Source organism: Lactuca sativa, chromosome 2 (assembly GCF_002870075.4).
Source record: "Lactuca sativa cultivar Salinas chromosome 2, Lsat_Salinas_v11, whole genome shotgun sequence".
NCBI classification, from domain to species: domain Eukaryota; kingdom Viridiplantae; phylum Streptophyta; class Magnoliopsida; order Asterales; family Asteraceae; genus Lactuca; species Lactuca sativa.
In genome coordinates, this window is record NC_056624.2 from 202,003,755 (window position 1) to 202,021,234 (window position 17,480).

The 17,480-nt window shown below is 33.7% G+C and overlaps 3 protein-coding genes across 3 annotated transcripts; 1 reads left to right on the forward strand and 2 right to left on the reverse strand.

Moving 5' to 3' along the window:
* The first annotated feature begins 1,993 nt into the window (after positions 1–1,993).
* LOC111916350 (uncharacterized) lies at positions 1,994–4,107 on the forward strand. Its single transcript, XM_023912009.3, has 8 exons — positions 1,994–2,148; positions 2,402–2,681; positions 2,797–2,934; positions 3,013–3,138; positions 3,206–3,343; positions 3,424–3,489; positions 3,594–3,671; positions 3,774–4,107. The coding sequence occupies exons 2-8, from the start codon at positions 2,427–2,429 to the stop codon at positions 3,813–3,815; spliced, it is 843 nt and encodes a 280-aa protein (XP_023767777.1). The 5' UTR covers positions 1,994–2,148; positions 2,402–2,426; the 3' UTR covers positions 3,816–4,107.
* Positions 4,091–6,284, reverse strand: LOC111916351 (uncharacterized). Its single transcript, XM_023912010.3, has 5 exons — positions 6,189–6,284; positions 4,739–4,804; positions 4,490–4,636; positions 4,310–4,383; positions 4,091–4,226 (listed from the first exon to the last, which is right to left on the reverse strand). The coding sequence occupies exons 2-5, from the start codon at positions 4,781–4,783 to the stop codon at positions 4,091–4,093; spliced, it is 402 nt and encodes a 133-aa protein (XP_023767778.1). The 5' UTR covers positions 4,784–4,804; positions 6,189–6,284.
* Positions 6,285–8,032: 1,748 nt separating this feature from the next.
* Positions 8,033–10,595, reverse strand: LOC111916353 (protease Do-like 10, mitochondrial). The gene is made up of 7 exons (XM_023912011.3): positions 10,103–10,595; positions 9,677–9,922; positions 9,403–9,598; positions 9,052–9,311; positions 8,847–8,974; positions 8,500–8,754; positions 8,033–8,412 (listed from the first exon to the last, which is right to left on the reverse strand). Exons 1-7 carry the CDS (start codon positions 10,524–10,526, stop codon positions 8,191–8,193), a joined length of 1,731 nt encoding a protein of 576 aa, XP_023767779.1. The 5' UTR covers positions 10,527–10,595; the 3' UTR covers positions 8,033–8,190.
* Positions 10,596–17,480: the final 6,885 nt, after the last annotated feature.

A 17,480-nucleotide genomic window follows, 5' to 3' on the forward strand; every position in this document is an offset into this window, starting at 1 on the left:
TTATTATAATAGGTCATAAGTCATTCCAAAAAGTCACAAATTATAGCTTCTTCAAAACTCATTTTTAAAGGCTAAACCAAAAGTTGTTTTAAAAGTCCTTATTAAATATCCAAACATTTACTTTAACTTATTGACTTTTTGACTTTTCAAGAAGTCAATAAGTTAAAAAGAAGTTTTCAGATGAAATCACAAACACCTTCTTAGTTAATATGATGAACCTTTGTTTAACATTGTATGGTTACTTCTTAATGTTAAACTACAATTTTGGTACTTGTGGTTTGCATTTTCTTTATTTTAAGAGCAAATTACACAAATGGCTCCTATGGTTAGGGATAGTTTGCGCATTTGATCCTTAACTCTTTTTTTACGTTCTCAATATATGTTTTTGTTGCATCTTTGGTCCTTATCATATTTAAAAAAACTATTTTATGCTTAATAAGTTATTTCTTAATCAATTATTTAATTTAATTATCTATAATTTTATTAAAAGTAAAATGGTCTTACATTATTCCCCTCCCTCCATTCCCCACCTCACCCTTCTTCTTTCCCCAACCTTTTCCCAGCTCCGAAGACTTCACAAAACTACCAAAAATCACCACTGTATCATCATTAGAAAATTCGATTCACAAGCTGGCTAGTCTGTATAACTACATGTCGGCGAGTTTGTAGATTTACATGTCGCCTAAAGCTCTTCCACGTTTTTTGTTTCTCTGGTGAAGAAAGAGGGTTGTCGTAGCTCCTCCTATTGTAGATATGTTACATTTCGGAAGAAAAGAGAAACGACGGTGCGATTGGTTTCTAGCGGCGAAGGTGGTTTACAACGACAAATCTATAAAAAACCCAACTTTTGTCACATCTCTGCCATGTTGTTTCTCATGGGAAGAACGAGGGTCATTATAGCTCTTCCTATGGCAGATCTGTTACATTCTCACGAAAACGAGGAACAAAGCTAAGTATGGTTTATGATGTCGAGGTTGGTTTTCGACAACAAATGTGATTTCCGATACTGAAGGTGGTTTTCGACAGCGGCCAAACACGCATACCCCAAACCACAAGGACTATTTGTGTGATTTACTCTATTTGTAGTTTGTAAAAAAATGTAATAATTTAATTTTTGGTTGATGTATTTAAATTGCATTTATTATAATTTTGAACCAGTTTAGAAAAGAATAAATTACAGTTTCGACCCATGGTTGATATGAATTTGTAGGTTTAGTCCCTATTTAAGATAATTTCATAGGTTTTCCAAATTATTCATATATATATATATATATATTTGAGTAAGTTACATTTCTCCAGTGGTTTGGTCCAACCTTTGATCCCTCTAGTTTTAAAAAATAATGATTCTTCTGTTTTACATCGTTAGAAAAGCTTTGTTAAATACCTGTAAAAAAAGCAAAAATAAAACAAAAAAATGCTGGTGGTTGAGCTTTTGAAAAGAATAAACCTACAACCACCTGCAAGAATCATATCAAACCCACAACAACCGCCTACATCCATGGTTGCAATGGCAACAATCGGCGATAACGCATGCATACAATTGCAAATGCTGATGACATTACGATGGCAACATATGGTAGTGATGGTGCGATGCAGAGGACGAGGATAAAAGAAAAGTGAAGGGGAACAAATACTGATGTGATTTCCTTCCTTATGCATGTTGATTTTTGGATATAATTGACAATGGTTAGCCGATAAGTGGGAAACAGGTTAGTCAGACCAAAAGCTAGAGTGGAACAACGGGTTAGCATTTAGGGTTTTTTATTTGTTTATTGCATGATTAGTCCCTATAGTTTATGAAATAAAAAATAAGGGGTATATTGGTCTTTTAACAACGTTTGACAAGAGAAGCCAACAGTTTAATTTCTCCAAACCACAAGTATGAGATGTATTAACTTCTCAAAGATTGGACCAAATCTGCAAAATAGAGAAAACCACAAGGCCGATTTCTGTAATTTACTCAAGAATTCTTAGCACTAGAGTAAAACGCAGATTATACTCTTGGCTTTCATCATGTTCAAAAAAAAATCCACTAATGAGCTTCTGCAATTCGTGAATGTCCATCAATAAACCCGCAACTCTGAAGTTTGAAGTTTCCGTTTCTTCAGTTTGGTTCTCCTATTGAATGAGATAGTTGATTATTTCAAGGTAATTTTGCTACGTACCCGCTCGATTTTTTTTTTTTGTTTCACTCAATTACTGGGTTTTTTGTATAGATGTTATCCTGTCGGTTACATATTTTGATTTGAAGGCATTAAAAGTTTCTTTCCTTCCACAATTCACTTTTTTTCAAAACTAAATCCGTTAATGGTTTTTGTTATACAATATTGGCATCCATAACCAGTCTCCGGTGGGTAAGACTGTAAGAAGGTGAGGTATTGATATGGGTGATTTTTGGTAGGTCGAAAAAAAAAATCAAATTCGGTATGATGATGATGCGTATAACAAACTTGGAAACAACCGCGTTCCCCCGATTATTGAGTTTTGCCCCTGCCCGCTTCTACACTGCCTTCGCCTTTGCAAGGAGGCCTAGACGTCGAAACTCATTCCTCTTCACAACCAGTTGCTCAACTGATGTGTCAATCACCATTGCCACTGATCACAATTACGGCAATAAACAAGTTATCAGTGTCACTCAAACCCTATACGACTACTTGCTCACCAACGTTAGAGAACCACCCGTAATAACCTCTCTCTCATCTCCCACTATTCCAACAAAACTTATTATATATATATCACTTCCACTTGCAAGAAAAAAAAACTAAACAAACGATTTTTTTTTTTTTTGCTTTACAGATTCTTCGACAGCTTAGAGAGGAGACTGCAACAATGCGTGGGAGTCAAATGCAGGTATCCCCTGATCAAGCGCAACTACTTGCAATGCTTGTCCAGATTCTTGGGGCTAACAGATGCATTGAAGTTGGGGTCTATACCGTAAGCAGTTTCATTTTTTTTTTTTAAAAATTATTTTAACTCTCCTCCTTTTGGCCTCTAATCTAATGTTGTACGTAGGGATACTCATCATTGGCTGTTGCATTAGTCCTACCAGAATCAGGAATCCTAGTTGCTTGTGAGAGGGACATCAACTCGCTCCAAGTTGCAAAAAAGTATTATCAACAAGCCGGAGTTTCCCACAAGGTAATCTTTCTTTTTTCTATATTTCCTTTCCTTTCCTAACATATGGAGTATTTATGTATTATATTAGGTGGATGTAAGACACGGATTAGCTGTCGATACCCTAAACTCAATGCTAGAGAATGGGGAGGGTTGTAGCTATGATTTTGCTTTTGTTGATGCTGAGAAAAGAATGTATCAAGAATACTTTGAGTTGCTGCTTAAATTGGTTAGCAACATAAACTCTCACTCTCTTTAAGTTTATTTATAGCTTCACATTGTCTTAAGTTTTATATGTTGATTTTGTAGGTGAGAGTAGGTGGTGTTATAGTAATTGATAATGTGCTTTGGCATGGAAAACTTGCTGATCCCATGGTAATGGTTTTCCTTATTATACATAAAGTATAAACACAAGCATCATGACTATAAGTTTGATGTTTAGAAATCTTATGCTATGTTCCTTCTTTAATTGTGTACAGGTTAATGATAAGAAAACAGAGAGCATAAGAAGTTTCAACAAAGCTTTAATGGACGATGAGCGTGTTACCATTAGTATGGTATGATGTCATACAAAAATAAAATGCAGCATTTGACTTGCTTTATACTTCATTAGTGCAAACTTTGGGACTAATATTTTTGTTTGGGGTTTTGTTTTTAAGGTGCCAGTTGGTGATGGCATGACAATATGTCGCAAGAGATGATTTCTTTGCTTCAAGAAACAATTATCGAATCAGAAAAGACATATCCACAGTAGACTAATGTGTTTCAGATTAAGATTTAAAAAACATGCCTCATTTTTGTAATTTGTAGACTGGTATATTGGTTATTTTATTCCTTCTAGTTCATGAAATGATGAGATCATAAGTTCCCTACTGGAAGTACAATCTGACTGAAAAGGGGAAAAAAATGTAAAGATCAAAAGGAATATATGAATGTAATATATGGAGTTAAATTGATGTAATATGAATATCTACCTTCAGGGGTCATTATGAACACTGTGAAGTAAAACCTGAGCATGCTGTAAAAGAGCATTGATTTCCTCATTTGAAGCATCAAGGAGGCGAAGTTCTTTGATTTCCTCTTGCCATTTTTCCATCTGTTCCTTGTGTATTCTGTGGGCATGAATGAGGTTTCATTATAAGCATACAACAACTGTAAATGTTTACATAAACTTCATTTAAATGTTCCAACTCACGCTATCATCCGTTCTTCAAATTCAGTAGTCAATTCTCTCAGGAATGATTTCCCAGATTCAAGAAGTTCAGACACCTTTGTAAAACAATCAAACCCAGCTTAAAAAAAGTTAATTCATACATTCAAGAATGTGTAATGTGGTTATAACATTTTAGTGATGATTAATCTTTGATATGGTTACCTGCTGAGTAAATTGATCAATCTTTTCAAGAATTTGGTTCATAGAAACCTCCATGTGTTCAGATACAGGAGGATTTGTCTCTGTATCTTCTTCTGCAACCTCTACTATTGCTCCATTTACTACATCTGGTGATTCCTTCTCTTCAACCTGATGAGTGAATATCATAAAGTAGTACCCAAGAACAAATTATTAATCTTCTTTTGCTGTAAATAATGTAAATGATAAAAGTTAGGTTCCAAGAAGACATACAGATCTCATACGTTTCCTCATGGTTTCAGCCCTTTCCATATCCATTTGAAATGTGTTTGTCAAAGACTGGATAAAGAACAATCATAAACCATCAACCATGAGAAATCATGTCAACAAAAGGTAACAGTACAGCTTACACACATATGTATTTTCTAGTGTTTTTATTATAAAGGGAGAGGGGGATGTTTGGATGTGAACAGGTTTTTGCATCTAGGTGTAGATGCACAAATAAATACCACTTACATAAATTGCAAATCAAGTTGAATGAAAATACTTTGCTTCGACTTTTTTCTAGCTATATTATATAACATGGAAATGCAAAAGTACAAAAAAAAAAAATGCATATTGTTGATGGTTAAACCAAAATATACTCGTATTATTTACAAGGAATGTTGTTTTTCTCCCATTTGTCACTTTTATGGCTACAGAATACAAATGGAAACCAACATTTCTATCGACATCGCTGATCACAATTTCTGCTTCAGTAGATTCTACATACAAATCTACAAAAAGAACTTTACTTGGTCAAACATATTAATAGAATTATTCCTTCATACGGGGCTAGTTGCCCATTGAAAGGTGTCAGCTCAGAGAACGACTCTCATGGTTTTGTCTACAAATAACAAGATTGTACAACCATCAATTTTCTCTGTTTCCCTAATGAGATGTGCAAAAACGAAGGTCTACATGACAAAGAATGTTCTATAGCAGCATAATGTGAAGGTAAAAATGGAGATGAGCACAACCGAGCATGAAAGACTGACATCAACTGTGCAACCACATACACAAATTTCTCTCCAGAATCCAATCATGATAAGACTTAGAGGAGGTTAGGGAATCATTCTAAGAAAATTGGAAACCCTTATTTATTGGGGACCAAGTCTATCATGAAAGTACTTGCCAAATGACTCTATAATTAGTTGATCGGATTCCATTCAACACAAAGGCATACGTATTGTGCACTAGTTTGCGTACGTTCTTACACAAATCCTTTTCCGAATATATCGACAGCGATCCTTCTAATTGTAATCTTAAGAGCCCCACTCTAACAAAATTCCAACCGAAAAAACAAATCAGTATACATACACGTACACATCTGCACAATCTACATCAGAAGCAGATCATTACATCTCGAATGAGAGTGGCATATTACTTTTGAAATCGTTTGGATCTTCGTTCAACAATTAACGTCTGAGTCATCTCGAATTCATACCAGAAAAACTATATACGAGCATTAAATAGAACAGTGAACAAATAATAAGACAAAAATCACTAGACATTGGAAATCAACAATTCCGGTGAAGCACTAAACAGAACTAATGAACATATCATATACCAACGTACACATAATGCGAGTCACGATGCTTGATGCTTCATTGTCATTGGAAACCAACGATCAGATCATATACCAATTGAATGAGAATGACAAAAAGTAGGACATAAAACTTACCTTACAAAATAGAGAAGTTCAAAGGCTTGATTTCTGATTCGCTGGAGTGAAGTGGAGACGATGAATGAGCTCTTTTGAAATTTGCCAAACACACTCGTTACTTCCCGCGTTTCCACAATCCTGTTTGGGTTATATATAGAGGCGCTAAATGCGTGAAGCATTAGAGTATGCATTAATTTTATTTTTATTAATGTATATTTCTTTTTGTTATTAAGAAATTTTATTATTGTATTATAGTATTTCAATTATTTAATAGGACTATGTTTTTCTGAAAAAATTATCTAATTATAACATTTTAATATTCATTAGGATGTATTATAAAAATCTAGATAACTCTACCAATAAAAAATGTTTTTATTTTTGATAGCAACAATAATAAAAACGGGAAGGTATAATAGACAAATGTTGCTTTTAACCCTATAAAAAACTAATTATCTTCTTGTAAGTGGCAGTTTAAATTTATTTCTATATGTAAGTAATAATTTAATTACTGCAAGATAATCTTGTTTACAGTATATTTTAGATTTTTAATAAAAAAATTATAACATTTTAAACGACAATATGTTAATTCAGATATTATATATCTAAGGCTAACTAGAAAAAACACAATATTTTTTTTTTATCAATCCAAAATAACATTTTCTTTTAGCCACTTAATGTAAGAAAGTTATTAAATTGCTTTACGGAAATTTCATATGAAATAGCCAACGATTTTTTTTTATTGTATTAATAATTAAATGGTTAAACAGAAAAAATTTATAATGGAAAACTAATTATCTTCACTTTTTTTTTTCCATAAACCATTTTTTCTAAATAAATAATAATAATAATAATAAGTTTGAGCACGAAAAAAGAAAACCACAACCAATATTCTTTCTATTTTTCCAATTTGTTCTCATACAAAAAATGGAAACAATCTTATCATCACCCTAAAAAATGGACATGTATTACTTTTACAATAGTAGGATATAGATCCGGTAAAAAAGAAATATTTTAGAAGGATAAGAAGTGTATCATTTGTATGATTTTTGGTGAATTAACGCAATGAAACTTTATATAATACAAAAATAATACGATTTGCAAAAAAATTCCAAAAAAAAAACTTATCGATAATTCATTAAAGTGTTTGAAAAGTGAATCAAAACTTGATTCGATAAAAAAAATGAATCATCAAAGTTTTTTTGAGATTTTTTTTTATAAATCATGTTATTTTTATATCATCTAATGATTCACTTTGCTGGTTGATAAAAAAACATACAAATGATGCATTTCTTATTCTACCAAATATTTACTTTTATTTGATCTTGATTCTACAATAGTGTATTATATATTGTAATTGTAATTAGCCCTCACAATTAGTTCCAACACTTGGAATTTGGAAAATAGAAATACGTTTTTTTAGTAAGGTAATTACGTCAAGATGAAAATGGGTGGATTGAGTAATAAAGTAAAACGTTTTTGAAGGCAAAACGAGTTGGTTGGGAATGAATAATAATTAATCTAAGATTTCGTATATTTTATTATAACGATTTAAGATGTTTAAGTATTTGAATACACTTACTTTAAGCATATTATTATTTGACTCATTTCCATTGTAACCGATTTTGTGCTATTTCACCCGCTTAACCCATTATGAAATAAATAGAAACCAAAATAACTCATTATGATAAATGTCTGAAATGATCACCTCCATCATTACAAGGTTTATTATTATTATTATTATTATTATTATTTTTTACATTTTTCATGTCAATCACGAATCCAGTCATTTTTTTAATTGAATCATATGTTTCAAAAAACACAAACAGATATTTCCTGATCTCAGAACCGCTTCTCAACACTCATTCAGCAAAACTGTTGCAGCATTCAATATTCATACATACTAAAATACATGTTGTACCTATTTTATTGGTTCGAAAATATGAATCAGAGTAACTGCGGTAAACAATACTTTAACAATGAAAAAAGAATCTAAACCTAAATACTACATAAAAAACAAAACTCACTGAGCTGTGGTATCAGGGGTTAATAGGTCAATAGACATAGCAGAAGGTATTCTATGTCGCTTTAAGATATGAGAAGTAGCTGTTCTTGCCCTTTCATAATTCAAAACTATCACTCTCTCATCATCCAAATCCAACCTCACTTTCTCTTCTTTGCACTCTTGAACCAGTTGGCACAAATGCTTCAAGTTATCAACATCAACACCATTAACCTTCTTAACCTGCTCACAAAAACATGTTAAAAAAAGTTTTTCAACGAATGATTTAGTAAAAAGTCTAAAACACCCTTGGATAATAATAACATATACCTGTAAATCAGCAAGACGCTCATATCCAACATTGATATCATCCATCAAGACCTGAGATAAAATAACAAGCTCTTCTCCAGGCTTTTGAGGTAGCTCCCTTAATGCACGTTCACAAAGTCTACGTGGCGATGTATTATACCAGTCTTCTCCATGTTCATGAAGGTAAGGTTGACTCAATGGGATAAAAACCAAACCAGCAAATACAAAATAACTAGGAACTTTATCAAACTGGTGGATGGGTACAAGTGGCTTCAACTGCATAATGGATTATGGAAGACAGGAAGACATGTAATTAAAATGTAATTCTATTGTTTTCAAACAAGATTATTAAGATATGTAAAACTTACTGGACGAAGTGTAACTGTCAACTCAAGCTCTTCACCATTTCTCAATACTCTAATCACAGCAGTCTCGTTTGGTTTCTTCATTGACACCAGATGATCAAATGTTATTCGCTCCCGATTCCGGAAAGGAACTACAGAATTTTAAAACAAGGAAATTCATAAAGAAAATTATAGCAAATGTACGAAAGGAATGGGATATGGATTTTACCTGTTCCATCATTTGCTATAGGAACACCATCAAATGCAAGGACGATATCGTCTTTCTTTAACACCCTATACGCATCTGAAAGTGGGTTGATCTTACTCACAAGAACCCCGGTCAACTCAGGGCGCATGTTGAAATATTCACGAAGTTGAATGTTTTCAGTAGGCTGGCATGACAAGCCAAGAGAACAGAAACCGGAATAACTTCCACTAGCTTCAACACCATCAACAAAATGTTTTATCACAGGCACAGGAATTATGTAACTGCAAGATACAACACAATATGTCAAATATGGATACTCTATGAAATGAAAACTGAAAGAAAAGTTGAAAAGTATATGTAATTGGAACTCACCCTATATTCTCTGCTCCAGAGAGGTTTTGAAATGCCACTCCAGCAACCTTGTCACCCATGATTGCAGGCCCTCCACTATTTCCAGGATTTATGGCTGCATCTATCTGTATGGCTAACAGTTGAGTGGCTCCATGTACATACTGTGTAGGTTCAACTCTTGAGACTACCCCTTTTGTCACAGAGATGTTGTCGCCACCTGAAAACAGCTTTGGGGTTAACAACTTAATTTAATACAAGTATAAATATGGCCAACATGAGTAATCTATTTATTTACCTTGAGGATATCCAACAACAGCAACAGCTTCTTGCATAAATGGAATGTCTCCGAGCTCCAAGAACTTCATACCTTCCCAGAATTCCTCACTCTCAACAACAAGAATAGCAAGATCACATTCATGACCTACAGCTTTAACTTCTGCCCTATACTTGGTAGGAGAACCATGTTTTCTAACAAGTACAAATGTGTGATCAGCCACTACATGAGCATTTGTCACAATCCTCTTTCCAGATATAACAAATCCTACAGGTTTCGAGAAAAACTCAATTTCATGTTCAGTCCAAAATTTCAGATGGATGAAAATGCCAACGAAATCAATACGGAAACATATATCAGACGTACATTTAAGGGCCTGGGTAGACATATTATGCAATGAATTTATAGAAAAAAGAAACAGATAACAAGTTTGTAAAAATTACAAACCTGAACCCATGGATTCACGCTGGGACTTGTTTTGCCATGGAAGAAAGTAATTAGGGCTACTCGACACAGTAAATATCTTAACAACAGAATCAAGGGCGAGCTCTATTGCTGAATATGCGTCTATGGTATCCGCTATAGCGTTACTTCGGTCGTAATTCAGCTGCTCGACGGCAGCGGTGGAGGCCGAAGCGGCGGTGTTGAAGTATCTACATTGATTCACTTTAGAACTTGATGAAAAAGACCGAGGAGAAGAACATGCTCGTAGGTTTGGATGTAAGTTCGATAGATTGGGGATTGTATTGTAGCATCGGAATGAACGGAATGGATTAACAAAGGTCCCGGAGCAAGTCCGCCGCCGGACATGGCGGTTGTGGCACGAAGAGGAAGTAACCTGTCGAAGCGCGAGGCCGATTGGTCGGAGCATATCAAAGAAGTATAGTTTCGCTCCGAACAACCTCGTTGCTATACGCACTGCTTTCTTAGGTCAAATTATTTGTTTTTGGAGAAAATATTATTAATATTGTATTTCACAAATAAGTGAAGCGATTGAAGCATTTTTCAGTTTTTCACAAGTTTCTTAATAGTATATTTGAACAAAAATGTTTATAAATTATAATTATATATTATTATTGTTATTAAATATTTAACTAATTATATTTTGCATATTCTTTAAGTGGTCGTTTATGGAGCTATAGTATTTTTAGGATGTATTCAAGTATAGTTTATGATTATGCACTAATTCTCCTCGGATTACATCAACCTAACTGTGGCTTCATATTTCCTTGATTGATGGGGAACTTTTCTCTCTAAAGTCTATGTTGTATCTAATAGTCTAATAAGTCTACATTATCTTTATATGTTGTTTAAAATATATATTTTTATCAGTAAAAATAGAAACATTTTCGCCCCAAAAAAAGATGAAAGCATAAAGATTGCCATATGGTCCCCTCCATCCACCCTCGCCAAGTCGCACCCTTTTTTTGCATGATTTTTTTTAGTAACGGTCTTATCATTTATCAATACATTGTAGAGTATGCTGTATATTGATGTACAGTATGCTGTATGCATGTGTATATGATTGGAAAAATAAGAAAAATGATTTAAAAATATAACGAAGTTTCAAAAATATACAATTTTGTTTAATATACAAACTATTATTGAACTGACTATTGTAGATTTGTAGGTAACCATCAGGTTATCCAGTTTCTAAAATGTTCAAAAAATATCATTATTGTTTTTTTAGTACAAAAAATATCATCAAAATATATTATTTGTACACAGAATACCAACGAATTACACATGTGTTCAAATAGAACCTTGTGTTAACCGGACACTTTAAATAAATGGAAAATTGACTTAAAATTGTAACAAAATTTTCAAAATGTTCAAAAAATATTGCATTTTTGTTAACTTCGTTGTTGTCGGATTATGTAAAACACAGTTACCGGAGTTCATGCATCATCATATCAGTTCACAACAGTTGTGTAATTTTTTTCATCGCCTCATTCGATCGTTCTTATGGTAACATGAGAAATAAGTAGGTAATAACCTTAGTTAAACGTTTTTGCTTCCCAATCACATTATATGTCTCAAACCTAAAACATATATACGTTATACAGATAAACATATTATGCATTAAGGTTAGCCGTTCATTAGTGTTGTGGCACAAGAGAGATACAAAGGAGAAACATGTGTGACGTTATGTTATGAAAATTACTAAATGTGGATGTAGAGAGTATGAGTTGTGTTTAATTCTCCGGACCAGTGAGAGAAGAATGGTCAGGAATACTCAAACGTCATGTAGATGATTTGATGACGATTTATAGTCAAAGTAGAGAGAGAAGCTTCTGTGTTGGAGTGCTTGAACAACTTGCGTCCTAATTGATAGATTCTTAGTTATGTGTTTTTCTATGATTGTATTTAGATACAAACTGATCGAATGAGGTGATGAGTTTTATACAAACAATCCTATGTGTACATGCAACCCTAGCATTGGATCTATGTTTTTCACTATTAGATACACAACATTATGAACACATAATAAAACCCTAATCATGATTGCTATTTTCAAAATTAACCAAGAAGGTTAGATTACATACCTCTTGTTGTTATATTGTAATAACAACTTAAATCTTTAAACCCAAAGTCTTGAAAGCAAGCACCACAAGTGTAGTGCCTCTAATGGCTCACAAACACCAAGAGCAAATGGAGAAGGTATAAAGAGAGAGGAGAGGTATAAGAATTCGTCCTTAGATGCTCTAGGGATCAAGTGTACGAAATCCTAAGGTCTTAGGGGTCTTTATATAGGGTTGGGATTAGGGTTTTAGTCCTTATCCTTATCTAGTTACTTGCCCATCAAGCAACCATAAGATAAGCCTTGAAAATCCCTATCTCTTGGACCTTGAACGATTTTAAGGATATCCTTATCCTTGAATTCGTCCATCCTTCAACAAGGATAACCATTGCCCTATATTGCAACTATCACATAATTACAATTCAGCCCCTCTAGTTTAATTAATTACATTTGATCACAAAATTAATTCTTAATTAATTATTGACCAATATTAATTAAACAAATATGATTTCTCCTTTAATATATTATTCTTATAACATATTAATAAATCATAATAACCTCTTTCTCTATTATTTCTCCAGTCAAGTTGCTTTAGTGAAGGCAACCCAAAAGGACCATGCACCATTGGGTCAAGTACATACCAAAATAGTTATGGACTTAGACACTAATCCAACAGTCTCCCACTTGGATAAGTCTAACAACTATTCTGCGTATGACTTCAGATCCTGATCTGCAATCGTAGCTTTCCAAAACCGCTGTCAACTCTGATCCTATCAGATACGCGTGTCCTTAGATAATGGATCATATATTCCTCCATTCTAGATATCATATGAGATATGATTTCAAATCATTCTCTTTGTACTATATCCCGATTCCCGATTTATGACGACTGACTAATTGAACAAATCAAATTAGCCCTAGCCCGGCCGAGCTTTTACGTTTGTCATCACTAAACCATCGAAGGGCCCAAAGATATCGCTTTTATCCTATCTTTGGATAAAAGGAACGGATAAACTTTGATACAATGCTCGCCTGCACTCACGCACCGAATTACACACAACAATATGTTTTATGACACTAAGTTACTAGTGCGTTTACATATTATCAATGTGCAACCGATTCACAAGATACAACTCACACATCTCGGTTTCAAGAATATAAGATGTTATCGTCTCACCAATCACTCGTGATACAATCCATGGAGTGATCCAAGTGAGCGTGGGTTTAATCCAATGCTCAAATCATATTCATAAGCACTCATGAACGTTGCAACAACCATTTGCTTATGTCTAATACTCTTTTAGACAATCCACACACCAATTCACGACAGTCTTCATTCATCTACTTCCAACATATGAACGACTGTGGCCCGTTAGAATAATTCAATTATTCTTAATAAATTCAATTATTCTGGAAGTCAAAACATGCAAATGTGAAACACAAGAATAATACTAATCCCATATGGCCTCAAACCTTTGAGTATAAATAAAACACCTTTTATTTATCACCATATCGATTACTCATTATTTGTCGTTTCGGGTAATCAACTTCTTACTTGAATTACAACACTTGTCCCATGCTCCTAGCATGCACACAATGTTTACCTATGGTTTCTTACTTTGTGAAATAGACCAAATTGAACACATTTCCAATCATTCTCATTTCACAACTCCAAATCCTTTTTCATAAGTGTAAGAATATCAAATTCTTGTTACTTATAAAATATGCTAGATTCTAACATTTTATGCAATTATTCTTTCATAATGTCACTGTACCAAAGTCACAAAGACTATTGCCAATGATATTACAAAGTCTTTTATCGGGGATTGTTACAAGACAATTCCTTAGATATGATGTCTCTCACTCAAAGTACATTCCTTTGAACATCCTTTTGCATAAAAGTTTCTAATCTAGACATAGATTTACAATATTCAATTCCCAACATGGACACGCTTCCATATTTTCCATATGACAACTCATTCTTAATAGAATCTTTTCTATTCATGATAATGTCGATATTGTCCATCCAATATGGAAACATTTCCATATTTTCCAATACTATACTTCCAACTACTCACAAGCGACCAATCATCGTCGAACTTTGGATTGTCCTTTGATAGTTGCTTAATTATTTTAGTCAAAACCAATTCTAGTCCCTTTTCCCTCTAAATGCGCTCGACATTTGGAAAATTTTTGAATGGTCAAATATCAAAGCATTTGCAATCGATCCTATACCCGAAGTGTATGGGACACGACGCATAATGTTTTATTTGCTATGTTCTCAAAATTCGAATTGTGAAGAGGAATGCCGTAATCATAATCGAAATTTTAAGAACACACTATGTACCCTTGACTAAATTTATTAACATTTCTCAACCTAATCCTTTAGATTTGAAATGAAGCATAATATTTTCTCCCTTAATTATAGCAAAACAACTTTACAACCCTTACGACTTTGCAAGGTATAACTCTTGTTTTCTATAATTAATATTGCCAACTTGCAATACTTTCCAAAATAATCATACAATCATAACATTTATGCTCCCACTATCATGATGATTATTATAAAACATAACACTTATGCTCCCACTAGTTTCGACATGTATTCATAAACATCTTAACTTTCAGAAAAACAATACCTATTGAATTTCTTAAGTTCATGTTTTTAATACTTAATGCTTTGATAATCCTTTATCAAGGCTTCTTGAACTTATACACCTTTGCCTTAGATAGTTCATATGTGTGTGTAAACAATTGCCAAACCTCACAATTCAAATTATGGAAAGAGATACCGTAACCATAATCGAATTCGAGAATACAATTTTACAATCACTATCTTCTTAAAATCTTTCTTAGTGAAAGCATTTCCTCACAATCATTTTCATGAAGGAGGAAATCTTATGACACTTAGATTTAAACGGTGTATGTGTTCCTATCCATGTGAATTTGTTAAAACCAAAGTTTACGACAAATTCAAACTCATATGGACCGAACTTTCTTAATCTTTGTCACACCCCAAAACCGAGAACGGCGGAAACGTTCTGGGGCGGAGGACGTCATGTATAATATCAACAACAATGTAAAGTAGTAAACAAGCAACAACATCATCCATTGCATTAATAAAATAATTATTATACAATTGTATTCTGTCAAATTTTGATAAACACTAAAGCATAAATCAAAATGAAAGATAAGTCTTGAACAAGCTCCATCTTCCTTTCTCCTTGCATCGGTACCTGTCTATGATGACATGAAGATACAAGTAATTTTGAAAGCGAGTATCAGCTTTAAAGCTGGTGAATTCATAAGTATATAAGTGTCATTGCCTTGTTTGTGAAAATCTGTTATGATGGCCATGTAAACCTTTAAATGAGAATGTTGAGGTAAGTATGAAATCCCTAGAAAAACCCTTATTTTCTATAAGTATGAAATGTAGTCTTCTACCAAGACCCGAATGTTCTATTTGTAAAATGATAATTTTTCCTGTGAAATGACTAGTACTAAAAGTGCTTAGTCTAACTCATCGGTTATGTGAATGTATCACAAAATAAAGTAATAGGAAATACGTAATAAAGTAAATGTTAGCCGGAGGTACTGGTGCTAACATGTACTAGTACTAAAAGTGCTTAGTCTAACCCATCGCTTATGTGAATATATCACAAAATAAAGTAATAGGAAATATGTAATAAAGTAAATGTTAGCCGGAGGTACTGGTGCTAACATGTACTAGTACTAAAAGTGCTTAGTCTAACTCATCGCTTATGTGAATATATCACAAAATAAAGTAAATAGGAAAATATAACCATGAAAGTATTACTCTTGGGTTACCCGGGGATAACACAACATCGCTGAAGCGAAAGATATAACCTAATGAACATCCGAAGATTGTTCAATTTAACCTCTGTGACGAACAGTAGATTCCAGGAATGGTTAGTCCCGTAACTGACTTTACATCGATGTAGTCGAACTAAATAACCTAATGAACATCCGAAGATTGTCCAATTAACCTCTATGGCGAACAGTAGGTTCCAGGAATGGTTAGTCCCGTAACTGTCTCCTAATATATGTAATAACAACCCAATGAACATCCTAAGATTGTCCAATTAACCTCTGTGGCGAACAGTAGGTTCCAGGAATGGTTAGTCCCATAACTGACTCTACCTTGCTATAAGCGAAATAGATAACCTAATGAACATCCGAAGATTGTCCAATTAACCTTTGTAGCGAACAATAGGTTCCAGGAATGGTTAGTCCCGTAACTGACTCCCGTTGAACTGGGATGGGCAGGACGATTTATTGAAGGTACTAATAATTCATCCTAACGAACCGAGGTTCAGATATTCATGTAAGTATACACAGGTCGATGTATCTACGTAAAGGTATTCATATAATGTGTTCATGTAAGCGTGTTCATGTATCATGTAAGCATATGTAAAGGTACTCATGTATCATGTAATGTATTAGTAAAGACTCATGAATGAACTGACTCTTGTGTGATTCCTTGTAATGGAAGTAATGTTTGATATCTTCAAATTATCCCTATGATAATTTACTGTAATATAACTGGTTGATCATGTAGGTTTATACACTCTTACTACTCAAGGGTGTGGGAAACTAAATGAAAGATGTAAACTATAACATCAATACATATATGGGAATATAAGCGTATATGCATAGTTTAGTTCAAGAATGTAAAAATGGTTTTGTAAGACCTCTTATGGGTTTTGAACAACAATTAACAATGACTTGATGTCATTTTAATAAACATTTCAAAGGTAAAACATTTGGTAACAATGTGTTTTTAAGATGTAAAACCATTTCATGCATCACATTTTGTAGCATGTGAAATCCGTTAAATGACAAACATAGTTATAAAATACATATCATGATTCAATAACATGTTTGTTTCTACTTGTATTCCCCCCCCCCCATTAAAGCATTTAAAATCATTTAAAATATTGATTAGGGGTATGAACTCACTTGATTGAAGTGGTTGATTTGAAATAGTCTAGAGAAGAATCGAGCAGAACTTTGACAGGAAGAGTTGAAAGCGCAGGAAAATCTCGGAATACTCGGGAATCTCGGAAATCTCGGGAACACAAAACCTTCCTTTGGGACTTGAAGGTGAAAACCGGGGCTTTGAGAGGGTCTCGGGGGCTTAAACGTAGAGTTTCGACGCGAGAAAGAAGGGAACTGAGCAATGGAACTCGGAGCCCTTGAAATCTATTTATAGGGGCATTTTTGGGGTGTGCCACGTCGTGGCAAGTGATGGCCACGTCGTGGGGAATCAAACCTATCCTCTTC

Coding starts and splice junctions, on each gene's coding strand:
- LOC111916350 (XM_023912009.3), top strand. CDS start 2,427: ATGATGATGATGCGTATAACAAACTTGGAAACAACCGCGTTCCCCCGA. Junction 2,935..3,012: donor TTGAAGTTGGGGTCTATACC/GTAAGCAGTTTC, acceptor TGTTGTACGTAG/GGATACTCATCATTGGCTGT. Junction 3,344..3,423: donor TTGAGTTGCTGCTTAAATTG/GTTAGCAACATA, acceptor TTGATTTTGTAG/GTGAGAGTAGGTGGTGTTAT.
- LOC111916351 (XM_023912010.3), bottom strand. CDS start 4,783: ATGGATATGGAAAGGGCTGAAACCATGAGGAAACGTATGAGATCT. Junction 4,637..4,738: donor TGAGGAAACGTATGAGATCT/GTATGTCTTCTT, acceptor TTCACTCATCAG/GTTGAAGAGAAGGAATCACC. Junction 4,384..4,489: donor TTGATCAATTTACTCAGCAG/GTAACCATATCA, acceptor TGTTTTACAAAG/GTGTCTGAACTTCTTGAATC.
- LOC111916353 (XM_023912011.3), bottom strand. CDS start 10,526: ATGCTCCGACCAATCGGCCTCGCGCTTCGACAGGTTACTTCCTCTTCG. Junction 9,599..9,676: donor TGTTGTTGGATATCCTCAAG/GTAAATAAATAG, acceptor AGCTGTTTTCAG/GTGGCGACAACATCTCTGTG. Junction 9,312..9,402: donor TCTGGAGCAGAGAATATAGG/GTGAGTTCCAAT, acceptor TGTATCTTGCAG/TTACATAATTCCTGTGCCTG.